Source organism: Sciurus vulgaris (assembly GCF_902686455.1).
Source record: "Sciurus vulgaris genome assembly, chromosome: 9".
Taxonomy (NCBI): Eukaryota; Metazoa; Chordata; class Mammalia; order Rodentia; family Sciuridae; genus Sciurus; species Sciurus vulgaris.
This window is the reverse complement of record NC_136469.1, coordinates 10,468,445-10,483,844: the sequence shown is the minus strand read 5'-3', so window position 1 is coordinate 10,483,844 and position 15,400 is coordinate 10,468,445. Positions and strand designations below refer to the sequence as shown.

General features: G+C 41.7%; 1 protein-coding gene across 1 annotated transcript; it reads right to left on the bottom strand.

Annotated features, from left to right (window-relative positions):
* Positions 1–7,617: 7,617 nt before the first annotated feature.
* On the bottom strand, positions 7,618–8,415 carry LOC306669502 (SAP domain-containing ribonucleoprotein-like). Its single transcript, XM_079153517.1, is given in 3 exon segments — positions 7,618–8,080; positions 8,082–8,109; positions 8,112–8,415. Coding segments are annotated over 3 exon segments (426 nt in total). The 5' UTR covers positions 8,281–8,415; the 3' UTR covers positions 7,618–7,851.
* Between the last annotated feature and the right edge of the window lie 6,985 nt (positions 8,416–15,400).

Sequence of the window (15,400 nt, the reverse complement as noted above, 5' to 3'; positions counted from 1 at the left end):
TTAGTGTATGAAATACTGACCACACATACACATACACTTTATATATACATTTAGTATATGTAATATATGATCATTTAATATATGAGTGTCTAATGCTTAATGTATGATACATTACACAATATACATAAAATATGTTCTTCCAGGCAAAATGAAGAGCCTTTCACATAAAATTTGGAATTTAATTTTCAGAATCTCTTATCAGTCATGATAACAGAGATCTGGAGAAGTAACCAACAATCCTCCACATCCCAGTAATGCAGGGAAACAAAATGTCATCCCTTCTCACACCTAATCCTCCCTGTGTGCACAACCTGGACTCTCCTTTCTGCTATCACCATCTTTGCTCTCTGGGCCAGGCTGATGAAATAGCCCCTACCTGGATGCTGAACAGGCTCCAGTGACACTTAACCCAATGTGACACATTTGCTTACAACTTATTGAACTGAGCATGTCAGCATATCAGACAAAGTCAGGGAGACAGGAAGTGGGATTCTGACATTCACCCAGAAGAACTGGACCATTTGGAAATTGCCACTAGTGACTGTCCAAGTATAAATTAAGTACTGTGTCCACAAGGGCATCTTGGACACATGGATTTATTTGGTAGCTGGCACAAAGCTGGGTACTTAGAAGCTTCCCAGAAAATAGTCACTAAGTGAAGAAGAGTTTTGCTAGAAACAAAGGTGAGGTCAATAATTTTAAACAGGCATCATCTCAGCAGCCCTAAACTACCTGTTGAGGAAGTGCTGGGATTTGCAGTACATGGAATCAAATGATCCCATGCCTGCCAAGTAATAATCAATAACCTCAAATTCCTTGATTTTAAAATGTAAATGAAACTACCTGTCCTACGATAGAGTGCAAAAAAGTACTTTTTATACTGCAATATGCTTATAATATTAAATAGATCTCATTTCTGACATCCAGAAGATGAAGCCACACAAGAAAGCCCAGCAGGGAGAGGTTTATGATCCAAATAAAAATCAAAATTGCAATTATAAGCACAGATGGAAATATACAGCTCTGGATAGTGTCACTCTGTATAAATCCAGGGACAATTATAAAGCAAGGAATATTGATTGGGGAACATAGATCCCCTCAACTGAACAATCTGGAATGTCGCCCGTATTCCCTCGATGTTCCCCATGACGTGCCTGCCAGCATGGCGTGTCATCTTGCAGTCAGTTCACCCACACCCTGTAGCTCAGCTGAACAAATGAATCAGTAAACAACACAAAATATGTTGAGACATGCTGTCACTTAGGAAATAATGCAAGTTGGCTAGAATTGCAGCAGGAAGAGAACGGGATATGGAAATATGAGAAGCGCCATGTGAAAGATTCAGTATGAGGTCAGGAGCAGGGGATCACAGGACATGTGAGTGGAGAAGTGTTGTGGGGCAGACTTTTGGACGTAGATCAATGAGGTTTATGTTTAAAACCCAAATGCATGTGAGAGTTTTAAAAAGGCAAAGTGTTATAGGCAACCTGGTAGGTTCTTTTAAGGTAAGGACCAACCCAAACTCCAAAATAGAACCATCAGATGTGCACGTGTGAGAGCTGAGGTTCAGCCACACGTAGCGCCGTGCTGAGGACTAGGGCTACTCCGTGGATAATTAGATTGCTTTGCCTGCTGCTTTTATATCTCATCTCACTTGGGCATGCATTTGATATTCAGAGAAAATTCAGGGTAACTAATGAGTGCTGCAAGCACAAATGAATATTATTTCTATGCAGATTTTTTGGCAACTGTGTAGAACATTTGGAGAGAGCAACCCAGCACCAGCATCAAGGGTGGAGGATGGGCCTTTGCATTCTGATCATATGTCTGCCTCTAGCTCCATTCCTAATTTACTTGGGTCTTCCCTCTGTCTCCTGGCTGCACCATCTGGCTAACTGAAGTGAGATTTCTTGTTATATGTTATCTGACAATAGGACAGTGATCACTTAAAATGCAATAAAGAACTATCAAAGAATTGAGTCATAAATCAAATCCTCTGTTTTTGTCTTATCAACACCCTGAACTTCCACGTGGTCATTGGGTATTTCATTTGCATTCTTAAGTTCTTTTAGGAGGCAGCAAGGTAGAGCTAAAATACAAAGAATTGGAAGCCAGAAAGTGTTAGGACTTGTTCTAGCCCTTGTTAGCAAGACCTGACTGCATTTCCTCATGCTGCTTAATGAACATTGGTTAGTATCACGTTTTATAAAAAGGTTTAATTTCGTCACCTTTGCTAGAGTTCACTGAATATTTTTATGCACTACAGGCATATACAAGCATAACAAAGGTTAAAAACTTTGGGAAAAGTTTTCTAAGAAATAATTCTATAAAATTCTTGAAATAACAACAGAGAAATATTTTCGATATTTCTAGACCAGTGGAAATCTTGTGTTTATCCAGACTATAGCTACATGATGACCACATGGTAAATATTTTTACAAATGCCTTCTGGTCAGAGAGGAAAGTGACCATGGGTGTTGAAATGACTGGAAATCGGTGTTGGGGAGTCCTTGGTCTGTACATTTTACTTTTCATGGAAAAACATTAATGATTTATGCAGGAGTAGGAGAGTAAAGCTAAATCCATGCCACCCTTATTTCTGGTATGCCTACGGAATTTTTATGCCTTCTCTTTAATCTGTTTAATTTCCTGAAATAATGTTTTCCAGTTCATATATCAATGGAAAGATATTTTTGTGTTGTATAGACTAAAACAATACAATAAACTAACAAAATTTAATATTTTTCTCAATAACAGAAGTACCCAGATAGAGAACGTAGCTTTTATATGCAAACTTTTTCATGAGACAAACCACAGAGATAACACTTATTGAGTGCATATGATTTCCATGCACAGGGTTAGTCTTGCACATGTGGGTGTCCAAGTGTGTTTGTGTGTGCCTGTCAGAGAGAGAGAAGTTTCAATGGAACCTCACTTCAAGGACTCTCAACTCATACTCGTTTTTTCTCCAGCACTTTAATCAGGTGATCAAGAAACTCTGTGTACCACACATGTACTTTAGTGGCTGGTCCCAGGATGTGGACACACAACTCTGATTTAGAGAAAGGAATGATCCTCCATGTGTGGACGTGGGTCAAATAACCCACAACGCAGGTTAAATAGAAGGTGCAGAAGGTGAACGCTCATTCTGTGGAACAGATTTTATATAGAGGACAAAGGAACTCAATTCACATTCAAAGCTAAGCAAACATTTTAGAAACAGTTAAAAGTTGATTACTCCTCTGTAATTCTGTGTAAATTAAACATTACCGTTAAACATCACACTAAGTGATGTGCTAATAGTCCAGTTTGTAGATAAGATATTAATCTGAGGTCCTCCACTGCAGAAATGTTCAGAGTGAACTCAGAAGTCCAGTGGCTTTCGTATCTCTGTATATTGAGGCATCTGCACATAAATTCTGTGTTCACCTAGAATTGGGATGAGCCAGCTGATTTCTGTTGCCGCCCCCAGCAACAATCTCACGGTGATTTATCGGAGGTGGACTGGAACTAAACTATTTCTATTTTCTTTATCCGAGCTGCTTCCTTGCTTACTTGCTTGTTCGCTAGTTTATAGAGGAAGAGAGGCTTTGCTTACTTTTAGTTTTAGAGGAAGAGAAGCTTTGAGAGGAAGAGAAGCTTTGAGAGGAAGAAAGACTTTGCTTAGAGGAAGAGACTTTGCATAGAAGAAAAGAGACTTTGCTTAATTTTAGAGAATGCTACTCTTTCAGAGAGGCTACGCTTATCAAAGGTCTACTGCTTCTTAAAGGTGGGTCGCTTCTTGGAGGTGTGGGGTGCGGCTTGCGCCATACAGCCTGCAGCCTGCATTCTGCGACCTGCGACCTGCGACCTGTGACCTGCGATCTCCAGCGTTCTGCGATCTATCAGAGGTGCTGCTTATCCAAGGTGCTTCCTATAGGTGTGTCTTATATACCTAAGGCAGCCAATCAGTTTAGGATTAGCACAATTGAAGCACGCCCCTCCGTACCAATCAAGAAAGAATGAGGAATATCTGTTGACCACTAGCACAGAGACATTAACTAATCAGGCAAAAGTAGATCATGCCATGTTAACACTAACTATGCGCCACCTCTTGGCTCAACGTCAGCCGCCATCTTAAGGTTACCCAAACATGTCTTCTGCAGATCTCCGTGCTGCATATACACAAATTCAAACAGAGAACATGGGCAATGAGAGGAACAATAGGAAATCCCAACTCTGAGCAGGTCACATTCTTTTTTATGGGTATTAATTAGTTCTCTGTAAAGTTAAAAATTGGAACAAGATTACTTCCTAGATACATGTAGCACAAAAGACTGCAGTTGTCTAATGTTTCAAATTTAAAAAAATGAATGTGTAAAGGAAATAATAAACCAAGGCACTTAGACATCAGAATTGAGCAACCCAGTGCTGTGGGTACAGCTCAGTGCCTGAGTATGTGCTTGGTAGGTACAGGACTCTGCATTCCATCCTCAGGAAGAGGGAGAGGGAAAGAAGGAAAGAAAGGAGAAGGAGAAGGAGGAGGAGGAGGAGGAAGAAGAGGAAGAGGAGGAGGAGAAATATGAGAAGAAGGAGGAGGGATAGGGGGAGGGGAAGGGAAGGGGAAGGAACAGATCAACCCAATCTCTCAAAGCTTCAGTACCTCATCATAACCTCGTGTGTGTCTCTCTCTGTATTTTTGTCCTTCTTCGTTCTTTGCTGACTGGGAAGTTCACAGGATATAGTTAGAAAAGTATTATCTGATTTCATCAGCAGCAGTTGAAAATGTCATTGGTTACATGAACAGAAGATATTCAGTCAAAATACAGAACTTCACAAAGACAAGAAGTGAATATTAGTGCATATTTACTTACATAAGTCAAATCAATTCTATTTGCTAGACCTAAATTATGCAGTCATCAGAATTACATGGTATGAGATTTAAGTGACAATGAAATCTTCACTTGCTTGTGAGTCAACATGAGAACCCAGTAGGCATAAATAAAATCACAAATTCTGTATTCTGTATGATGGGATTCTTAGCCACCTGTTAGCTATTTTATACCCTAAGCAAGTCATGAGATCTCTGAAAGAATCAGTTTCTTCATCTGCAAAATCGGAATAGTGAAACCCGCTGGAGCTTACTGTGAGGCCAGCCTGAAATACGTAGAAGTTCTTAGGACAATGCCTCCATGTGGGAAAAGAGCTGTGATCTAGAAACATCCACCACGTTCATCAATAACAACGTAGGAAGCCTAATAATCTCAGCTTGTTTTACTACAACTTCCATGAAATGTAAACCTTGGACAAATCCTTGTCTCTCTTAATCTGCAGTCACAACAAATATCTATCATAGGACTATAGATAGAAAAAAAGTTTCAATATTGGACAAAAGTATTTATTTCAGGAAGAATAGAGAGGATAGAAAGAAATGGCAAATATGCTTGTATAGGGCAGATGACATATTTTTGAAAGAATGGTGAAGAACAAAACCAGGAACGAAGAGGGAAAGATGAGGAAGAAGTTATTCATCAGACGTCTTCCGCTTCCTCCAAAGGTAAACAAGAAGTGTTCCTCACGATCATTCCTTCCATCTTCTAAGTCCAAAAACATCGACATGTGCCAGAGTGGGTTTGCCCCACCAAAGTGTGCATTCTCATTACTATTATTATTGACAATCTCATGTTCTAAACTTCTAGAGGAAGGAAAAACCAAAAAGCTGTAACTGTACAAAAGCTACCTTCAGGTGTGTGGACTGAAATTGAAGCCAGAGTAAAAATGTCTGTCTTATTAACACAAAATAAAATAGTTGAGAGTATGAAGGGAATCCTCTCCCAAAGCTGAAGAGAGGTTTTTTGAGGGAGGCTTTCAGAACTGAATGAGAGAGGTTAACCATGACCCTGTTCGGTGCTGCCTTTTCGATTGCATTTGGATGCAAATACAGAAGTGATCACTCTGTTGAGCATGTCCCTTATGTGAATATAGATGTAAATTGAATATTGGGGCAAAAGCCAGCAGTGGGGTCCCAGAAAGTGAGTGATTTGCATTCTTCTCTTCAGGGAAAGTTGGTTTAAGCATAGAATTCATGTGACAGGCGTCCGGGAGCCCGGAGGTGGGGGAGTATGTGGAAGTGCTGATCTTGTTTCACTGGAGGAATCTGACACTCCTGGACAACGGCGGAGGTTGGCCTCCATTGAGGGAGGCGGGGAAGGCAATCACTGAAGCCACCCTGTGCCGCCCATGCGGCTCCAGTCACAGCGCACGTTAGCGAGTCACTAGCTACTTTCACATGCTTGTCATAACCTTGGTGTCACAATTTCAGTCAAGAGAGAATAAAAGACAAAGAACTTCAGGGAGAGAAAGTTAAAGCCAGCCTGTCAAGGACTGGCAGCCCAAATCTGATCTGCCTTCTGTTTCCTCCTTGTTCCCCGAGAGGCCTGTGTCAATCTCCCTCGGCCAAAGTTTCCAAAGGCGGCACCTATTTCGGGAAGTGTCTGAACACAATCGCTTTGTCACCCTCCCATCTCGTGGGCAGTCAGGCTTCCTGGTAATGATGTTAATTTGAATTTAGATCATTGTGCTCTCATTACCTCTATGAAAATCAGAATTTAAATTTTGCCTTCTAAGGTTGTAGACATAGGACACCTTCTGAAGTACCTCTGAGACCCTTGAAATAACAGCTTTTCTTAGATGATACATACACACATTTGATGCTTTGGAAACCCACAGACTGAAGCCGCATGTGAAGACAAAGGACAGGACTGACAGGGGAAGCTCAGGACACTAAGGAACACTGTGGGATGAAGACATTGCTGTTGAGTAACCTGTGCTAGGAATGGTCATTGACATTAGCTCTATCCAAAAGTCAGCATGTAATTGATACCGCTGGTTACAGGTGACGAGTTCTGCTTCTTCACATCCTGAAGTTTGGACATTAGAGAAGCACACCGAGGCAAACATACAGAGCAGGCTTTATTGAAAAGTAGCGTCACTGACTTCTCACGGGACCAGATGGGGCTAGTATTCTGGTATCCCCAGAAGTGAGAGTGTCCTGCCCCTTTTATATGTTTTAGATTTTCTTTGTTCTCCTGCTTTCTCACCCTTACCTCTGTCCTTCCTGCCTGCATGACCAGGCCCAGGAGATGCCGGTGGGATGGCCAACAGGTGGGAAGCAGATGGGCAGGGGGAGGGGCCACATGCAGTGATCCAGGCAGGGAGCAGCCCCTGGGGGGCCATAACTAACAACTCCCTGTCTGCAACCTTTCGGGAGAGGTAGCATAGACAGGTAATCTTGGTAATCGAAGGACTCTGGAGACACTGACGTCCCAATCTCCCAGGTGTGGTTTCCAACTTTCCAGCTCCAAATCGGTCTCCATTTTCTCCATCCAACCAGATCGTACCAACTGCCTGTCCTTAATTCTGACTTCTCTATAACAACCACAAAGAGATTTCTAAAACATAAAGAAAAAGAAATTAAATAAGTCCTCAATATATTTAGGCATTAAATACTGCTTTTGCTTCTTTGGAGATCCAGAGTTACAGCTAGAATTCAGGTTGTTAATTACTAATTCAGGTTACTAAGCCATTTTCAAGCATATATTTTATTTTCATGTTTTATTTTATTTTATTTTATTTTTTCTTTTCTATTTTTTTTATTAACAAGCAAAATAATTAGAAACAAAACCACAACAACCTTCAAGTTGGAACAACAGTACGTTCATTGCTGCTGGAGTTCACTGGTGTACCTGGGGTACGTGCTCCCTCACTGCGAGGCAGGACGTAGGCACATGACTGTGCATTTAGGTATATATGTGACCAAGAAGAATCAGAAATGGAAACCACAGGAGAACAGAAAGCATCAAAAACTTTTCATCACGCAATCCCAAAGCGCTCTGCTCTTTTCCTCTTCTTTGCCTCTGTATCTTCTGTGGTTCCAGTTCCAGCTGAACTTGTGACAATTCCAAATCGCTCCTGCCTCTTTTTCAGCTTTTCGTCATCTTCAGACTTTCTAGAGATTGAAGAAACATTCAAACCAAATCTTTGTGCTCTTTCCTTTAGCTTATCCAGGTTAACCGTAGGCTTGGTGTCAGATGACAGACCTTGTTGGAACTGAAGCAATCCCAAACCTACTGCCCGAGCAGCTTCCTTACTCTCCAAGCTCACAGGTACATTGAATGGTTCAGCCCTCTTCTGCAGTCTCTCAGTTTGTGGCATTTCAGATGTAATTTTTACCACCTTCTTCTCTGCTGCCACATCAGCAGTTTTTTCAGGGGGTTCTTCCTCTTTGACAGGCAGTTCCATGGGCTTTGGTTCTTCTTCCTCTGTTTCATCTCCCAGTACATCTTCTTCATTCGCCTCCTCTTCAGCATGCTCTTCAAGATATGCCTGGAGCCTGTTAATGAGATCGTGTTTTATTCCCTTGGTCTCCAAACCACGAGCAAGACATTCTTGCTTTAGTTCAGCAAGCTTCAGCTTATGGAGCTCCCTATTTTCATGTTTTAGAATAAAGTTTTATTCAGATTCTACACAGAGTGCGAAGATAAATTCCTCAGGCGCTGGCTCACAGAGAGAGATGGACTTCTTTTTTCCAAGCTGAGGGCTGGGCAGCAATGTGCACAGAGAGAGACCACTCAACATATCTGTAGTGGAAGCAATTTTAAAATCTATTTATGCTTTCTAAAACACAGTAGACTGTATTCAAACATTTCCTGCTGAAAAGGGGAAATAAATATGTAATTAGTTTAAAAATTTTCAAGTCTACTTTCCCTGATAATCCCTTTCTAATTATATAACAGTTTCAAGGATTTATTTTACCATTAATTTGACACAAAACACATTATTTTAACTACATATCAGCAGATCTTAAAATATATATATATATGCATACACTTATATAGGTATACATACATAAATATATGTGTGTATTTATTATACTTTAATTGTATTATTTAATAAATGAAAACACTAATATAAAAAACTTAAGAAAATCATACTCTCATGTTTTGGTCCCAGTCCATGTGACCCATTGTCTCCAGAGATGTCCTATGGACCAAAGTTTCTTCTTACTTTACTCCACCAACTAATTGTCCCATCCACCTGTTTGAAGCTGGTTCATTCCATTGACCTCAAGAAAGGAAGAAGATAAGTAATGGAGAGGAAGTGGCCTTCTCTTAGGTCACTGGCATGGGGCTTGTCTATCTGACAGATGCTTATTTCCCATCAGTGAGGACTCGGTCATGTGCAAACCAGCAAGGGAAGCTGGGAAATGCAGTCTCCAAGTGGACTCCCACGGACCTGTGGACCCTACTCAGTCAAGCGTAGGAGGAGTAATGTGGAATGGACACACGGAAAAGGTAATAGGTTTTGCCATGTTAATATATTTTCATTTTTATTTTCCAATGTATTTTTTAAGTTGACAAAAACCCGTACACTTTTTATGTACAACGTGCAGCTTTAATATGTATACACGTAGAATGGCAAATTTGAGCTAATGAAAATATGCATGGCCTCACATACTTTTCATTCTTTTGCATTCAGAACACTAGAATACGCTCTCTTCATAATGTTCACGACTATAGTAACACTGTTATCATCTGTAGTTACCATATTGCACAGTCTGCCTCTTGAAGTCATCCTCCTATCCAGCTGGAACTCTGCATACTTTAAGCAACATGCCCCTGACTAGTTCCCACATTGCCTGGTCCCTGATAATCACACTCATCTTTCCACTTCATGATTCTACTTTGCTTGTTTTGTTTTGTTTTCTTACTTTCTACATCTAGGTGTGGTGTTATGGTTTGGATCTAGAATGTCCCCAAAAGGTCATGTATTAGAAACATGGTTCATAGGCGGGGCTTTGAGGCAATGATTAGGGATCTGAACAATCAGCGAGTTAACAGATTTGTTGGATTCAACTATTGATAACTGAATGGAATACTCGAGGTGGGACCTTGTTAGAGGAAGCATGTTACTGAGGTGTGCTCTGCAAGGGTTACTCATTTCCAACCCCTTCTTCTTTCTCTCCCTGCTTCCTTGCTGCCATGAACTGAGCTCTTTCCTCTGCCATGCCCTTCCGTCATGATGTTCTGGTTCATCTCCGGCCAAAAGCCATAGAGTCAGCTGACCATGAACCAAACCTCTAAAATCATGAGCTGAAATAAATTTTTCCTCCTCTAAGTGGTTCTTGTTGGGTATTTTGGCCCCAAAGATAAAAATCTGACTAATAGGTATGATATTTATTCCTAGGTGTCTGACTTATTCATCTAACATAATGTCTCTCAGCTTCACTCATGATGTCAAAAATGGCAGGGTTTCCTTTTCTGTTGTGGCTGATCATTGTACTGTGTGTACGATGTCACCTTTCTTTATCCCTCCATCTCTCCAAGGACTCTTAGGGTGTTTTCGTATGTGGGTATTGTATATAATGCTGCCATGAACAGACACGTTGTCAGGGTATTGATTTCATTACCTCTGGATATGTACCCCTGCGTTAGTCAGATTTATATCATTGTAAAAAACATCTGGGAGAATCAACTTAAAACTGGGGAAGGCTTATTCTGGCTCACTGTTTGAGGGGTTGCAGTCCATGGTCACTTGGTTCCATTGTGCTGGGGCCTCTGGCAATGCAGACATCAGGCAAGAGCACATGAGGAAGGAAGCAGCTGGCCTCAAGGTACTAAAAGGGAGAAAGAGAGAGGGACTGGGTCCTAGCATCCCCTTTGAGGTCACAGCCCCCACAGTCTGGCTCCCTTCCCCTAGACCCCGCCTTCTGAAGGTCCCACCACCTCCCAATAGTGCCACAAGCAGGGGACCAGTCCTCCAGCACAAGGGCCTTTGAGGTATACACCAGGTCCAAACTGCAGCAAACCCACAGTGGGACTGCAGAATCAAGTAGTGGTTCTGTTTTATTTTAAATGAACCCCACACTGTTTTCTATAATGGCCTCATTATTTACATTCTTTTCAATGGTGGGAAATCTCCATATCCTCTCCAACACTTTGCAATTTGAAAGGGAAGGCCATGGGCATCCTGAAGTTGAGACCTCCTCCAGTACCTACTATTTTCAAACAGCAGTGTGTAAACTCCTTCAGGTGAGGACCCTCTCTCTCCTGTGGCCTCCTGCTTCCTCAGAGTCCAGGCAGTTATGGGCTCAAGTCCATTGCCTGTGCTCTTCAGACTGTTGATAGCAGGAGTCACGGCGATGTCACACACATATCTGAGAGGGAAACTTCAGCAGCATTCTCCTGTCTCAATATTATGTGGCGATCAAAGATCTCCAGATGGTTTATAATTAGTGGTGGACTGAATATTGGTGAAGAATGGAAATGAGAACACAGGGTAAATTTGATGAGATCATAGAAAATGTCAAATCATAGTCCCATAATCAGGAAATTAACTTTCTTGTTTAATTCACACCAGATTAACATCCTCATAAGTACAATTAAAACTTTCACATGTAATCATTCTGTCTTGCTCTGGATACAAGAGTCTTCCCTAGATGTGCTGTTATAAAAAAAAAAAGTGTAATAAGCATGTGTTATTATGACTCAGTTTCAATCTATGAGATTTATAAGGAAATTTGTACTTTGGCTTGTGAAATCTTTAGGCTTTATATTTGTATGCCTTGTTTAATTATTTTTTAATGAATTGTAATATTATTTAACAAATGATTTTTAAAAGCTTAAACTAAACTACCAAGGAAATAAAGGTTTCATACTTGAGAAGGGTCTCAGTTCCTGAAAATCACAATCTACAGCTGACTAGATACCAGGTTCTAACATTTATACTAGTCAGGTGCCCTGGCACATGCCCAGTGACTGAGGAGGCTGAGGCAGGAGGATGGTGAGTTCAAAGTCAGACCTCAGCAATGGTGAGGTACTGAGTAACTCAGTGAGACTTTATCTCTAAATAAAATACAAAATAGGACTGGGGGATGTGGCTCTGTGGCTCAGTGGCTCAGTGCCCCTGAGTTCAATCCCTGGTACAAAAAAAAAAAAAAAAAAATTAATCCTACTACTCCAAGATAAAGTGCTTGAATATAAATGAGTTAATGCATATTTGTCTACAAAGTAGATGGTATGATGTTCCAAGAGATAGGTAGTATAAGTTTTCAGGAATCAAAATGGCATTCAATAAACTCTCATAATCTCATTGCATGCTCTCCTTGTTCTGGGTCCTCTGATAGAGACAAAGAATTCCACAGAGAGTATGATGTGATCTATGCCCTAATACAATTTAAATTCTAGGGAGAAAGACAGACTATAAAAATATAATTGCAATTTTGATGAATGCCACTAAAGGAGATGCATAGAGATCAATTACCAAGAGGAAGTGAGAGCTTAGTTAACACATAAAGTATAAAATAAACACATTTGTGTGAAGGTGCAGTGTTGAGGAATAGGAGATCCAGGAAGAATTAATTCCCCACTTTAATGTCTCGATGTGAAAACAGTAAGCCAACCTTGCATTCCTGGGATGAACCCCATTCAATCATGGTGCACTATCTTTTAATGTGAACTTGTATGCGATTTGCCAGTATTTTATTAAGAATTTTTGCATCTGTGTTCATTAGGGATATTAGTCTAAAGTTTTCTTTATTTTTTTAATTCATTTTTATTGTAAACAAATGGGATACATCTTGTTTCTCTGTTTGTACATGAATTAGAGGCATACCGTTTTGTAATCATACATTTACTTAGGGTAATAGTTCTTGATTCATTCTGTTATTACTTTTTCTTCCCCCCCACCCCTCCCACCCCTCTTATCCCTCTACACAATCCCTCCTTCCTCCATTCTTGCCCCCCCCATTCCCCCATTATGTGTCATAATCTGCTTATAGGCGAGATCATTCGTCCTTTAGTTTTTTGAGATTGGCTTAACTCACCTAGCATGATATTCTCCAATTTCATCCATTTGCCTGCAAATGCCATAATTTTATTATTTTTATGGCTATATATATATCACAGTTTCTTTATCCATTCATCAACTGAAGGACATCTAGGTTGGTTCCACAATCTGGCTATTGTGAATTGAGCAGCTATGAACATTGATGTGGCTGTATGTCTGTATTATGCTGATTTTAAGTCCTTTGGGTATAGGCCAAGGAGTGGGATAGCTGGGTCAAGTGCTGGGTCCATTCCAAGTTTTCTAAGGAATCTCCACACGGCTTTCCAGAGTGGCTGCACTAATTTGCAGCCCCACCAGCAATGTATGAGTGTATCTTTTTCCCCACATCCTCGCCAACACCTATTGTTGCTTGTATTCTTGATAATCGCCATTCTGATTGGGGTGAGATGGAATCTTAGGGTAGTTTTGATTTGTATTTCTCTTATTACTAAAGATGTTGAACATTTTTTCATATATCTGTTGATTGCTTGTAGATCTTCTGTGAAGTGTCTGTTCATTTCCTTAGCCCATTTGTTGATTGGGTCATTTGTATTCTTGGTGTAGAGTTTTTTGAGTTCTTTATATATTGTGGAAATTATTGCTCTATCTGAAGTATGAGTGGCAAAGATTTTCTCCCACTCTGTAGGTTCTCTCCTCGCATTGCTGATAGTTTCCTTTGCTGAGCGAAAGCTATTTAGTTTGAATCTATCCCAGTTATTGATTCTTGCTTTTATTTCTTGTGCTATGGTAGTTCTGTTAAGGAAGTCTGATCCTAAGCCAACATGTTGAAGATTTGGACCTACTTTTTCTTCTATAAGATGCAGTGTCTCTGATCTGATTTCAAGGTCCTTGGTCCATTGTGAGTTGAGTTTTGTACAGGGTGGGAGATAGGGATTTAGTTTCATTCTGTTTTATATGGATTTCCAGTTTCCCCAGCACCATTTGTTGAAGAGGCTATCTTTTCTCCATTGCATATATTTGGCAGCTTTGTCTAGTATGAGAAAATTCTATTTATTTCGGTTTTGTGGGGATTCAAGATGGCGGACTAGAGGGTGGCTGCATTTCGTGTTGCTCCAGGACTCAGGTCTCAAGAAGAGGAGATATAGAGAGACTTGGGACCAACTCAAAGCAGCCGGGTGAGTGTCTCCCATTGGGGAGGCATCCCAGACGGGGCAGTAGTCCTGAAAGCAGGGAACTTTGTGAAGTAGAGCTGCCGGCGAGACGCCCCTCCCCCCACTGGAGCAGTGAACGCAGACAACTGGGAGCATTGCAGAGGTGGCTGCCCACCACAGCGCTTGGACTCGGCGCAACCCACCCGGGCTCTGGGAGGCTGCCCAAAGGAAAGGGTGCTCGGTGAGCTGTTTGGACTGAAAGCGACCACCCCTGAACACAGGGGGCTGCCCAGAGGAGAAGGAGAAATACGGGCTTGGCACGTTGCTTGGACTTGGAGCAGCTGCGCCAGGGCTCTGGGCGGCTACCCGGTCGAGCAGCGTGGTGAGTGGTTTGGTCCCAGAGCATCCGCTCCTGAACACAGGGGGGTTGTCTGGAGAAGGAGGAGGAGTGGCAGGGTGCTTGGGCTCGAAGTGACTGCACCAGGGCTACGGGTAGCAGTCGGGACAAGAAGGTGCACAGTGAGTTCCTGGGACTCGTGACGAACGCACCAGATCTCTAGGTGACTGCCTGGTAGAGAAGGAGGTGCGTGGTGGGTCACTTGGATTTAGAGCGACCGCACGGAACACCAGGTGGCTGCTGGAGGAAAAGGCGTATGGCGGGTCACTGGGACTCGGAGCGATCGTAAGGGGCTCCAGGTGGCTGCTCAGAGGAGGGGCCGCATAGCCAGGTGAAAAATGCAGAGCAGGGTACCAGGGCCTAGGTGGCTTCTTGGTGGAAGAGCCCCACAGACAAACTGAGGGGCGGAGCGAAGGCTCTAGGACTGCAGGCAGCTTCTCTGAGGAGAGGCAGCCTAAGGAGATTCGTCTGCAAAGGGCGAGGCTTCCAGGCCCAGGAGGTAGCACGGAATATACCCCACCGGAAGGCCACCACCCCTAGGGAGTCAGCTCCCTTGTGGAGCACCGCATTATCAACTTCCTCCAAGACTTCAGCCTACTGAAGGCTAAGAGGGGATATACTAGAAATCTTCAGGGATATTATAAGACAATAGAGGAAATCTGCAATATCATAGCGGTCAACTGATACCTGAACAATATGAGAAAACAAGGAAAGAAAATGCTGCAAACAAATCTAGATGTTACATCAATGAAACCCAATGACAGCATGGCAGAAGAAATGACAGAAAGGGAGTTCAGAATGTACATAATTAAAATGATCAGGGAAGCAAATGACGAGATGCAAGAGCAAATGCAAGCACTGAATGATCGCACCAATCGACAGTTAAAAGAGCAAATACAGGAAGCAAAAGATCATTTCAATAAAGAGTTAGAGATATTGAAAAAAAAACAAACAGAAATCCTTGAAATGAAGGAAACAATAAACCAAATTAAGAACTCCATAGAAAGCATAACCAATAGGATAGAAC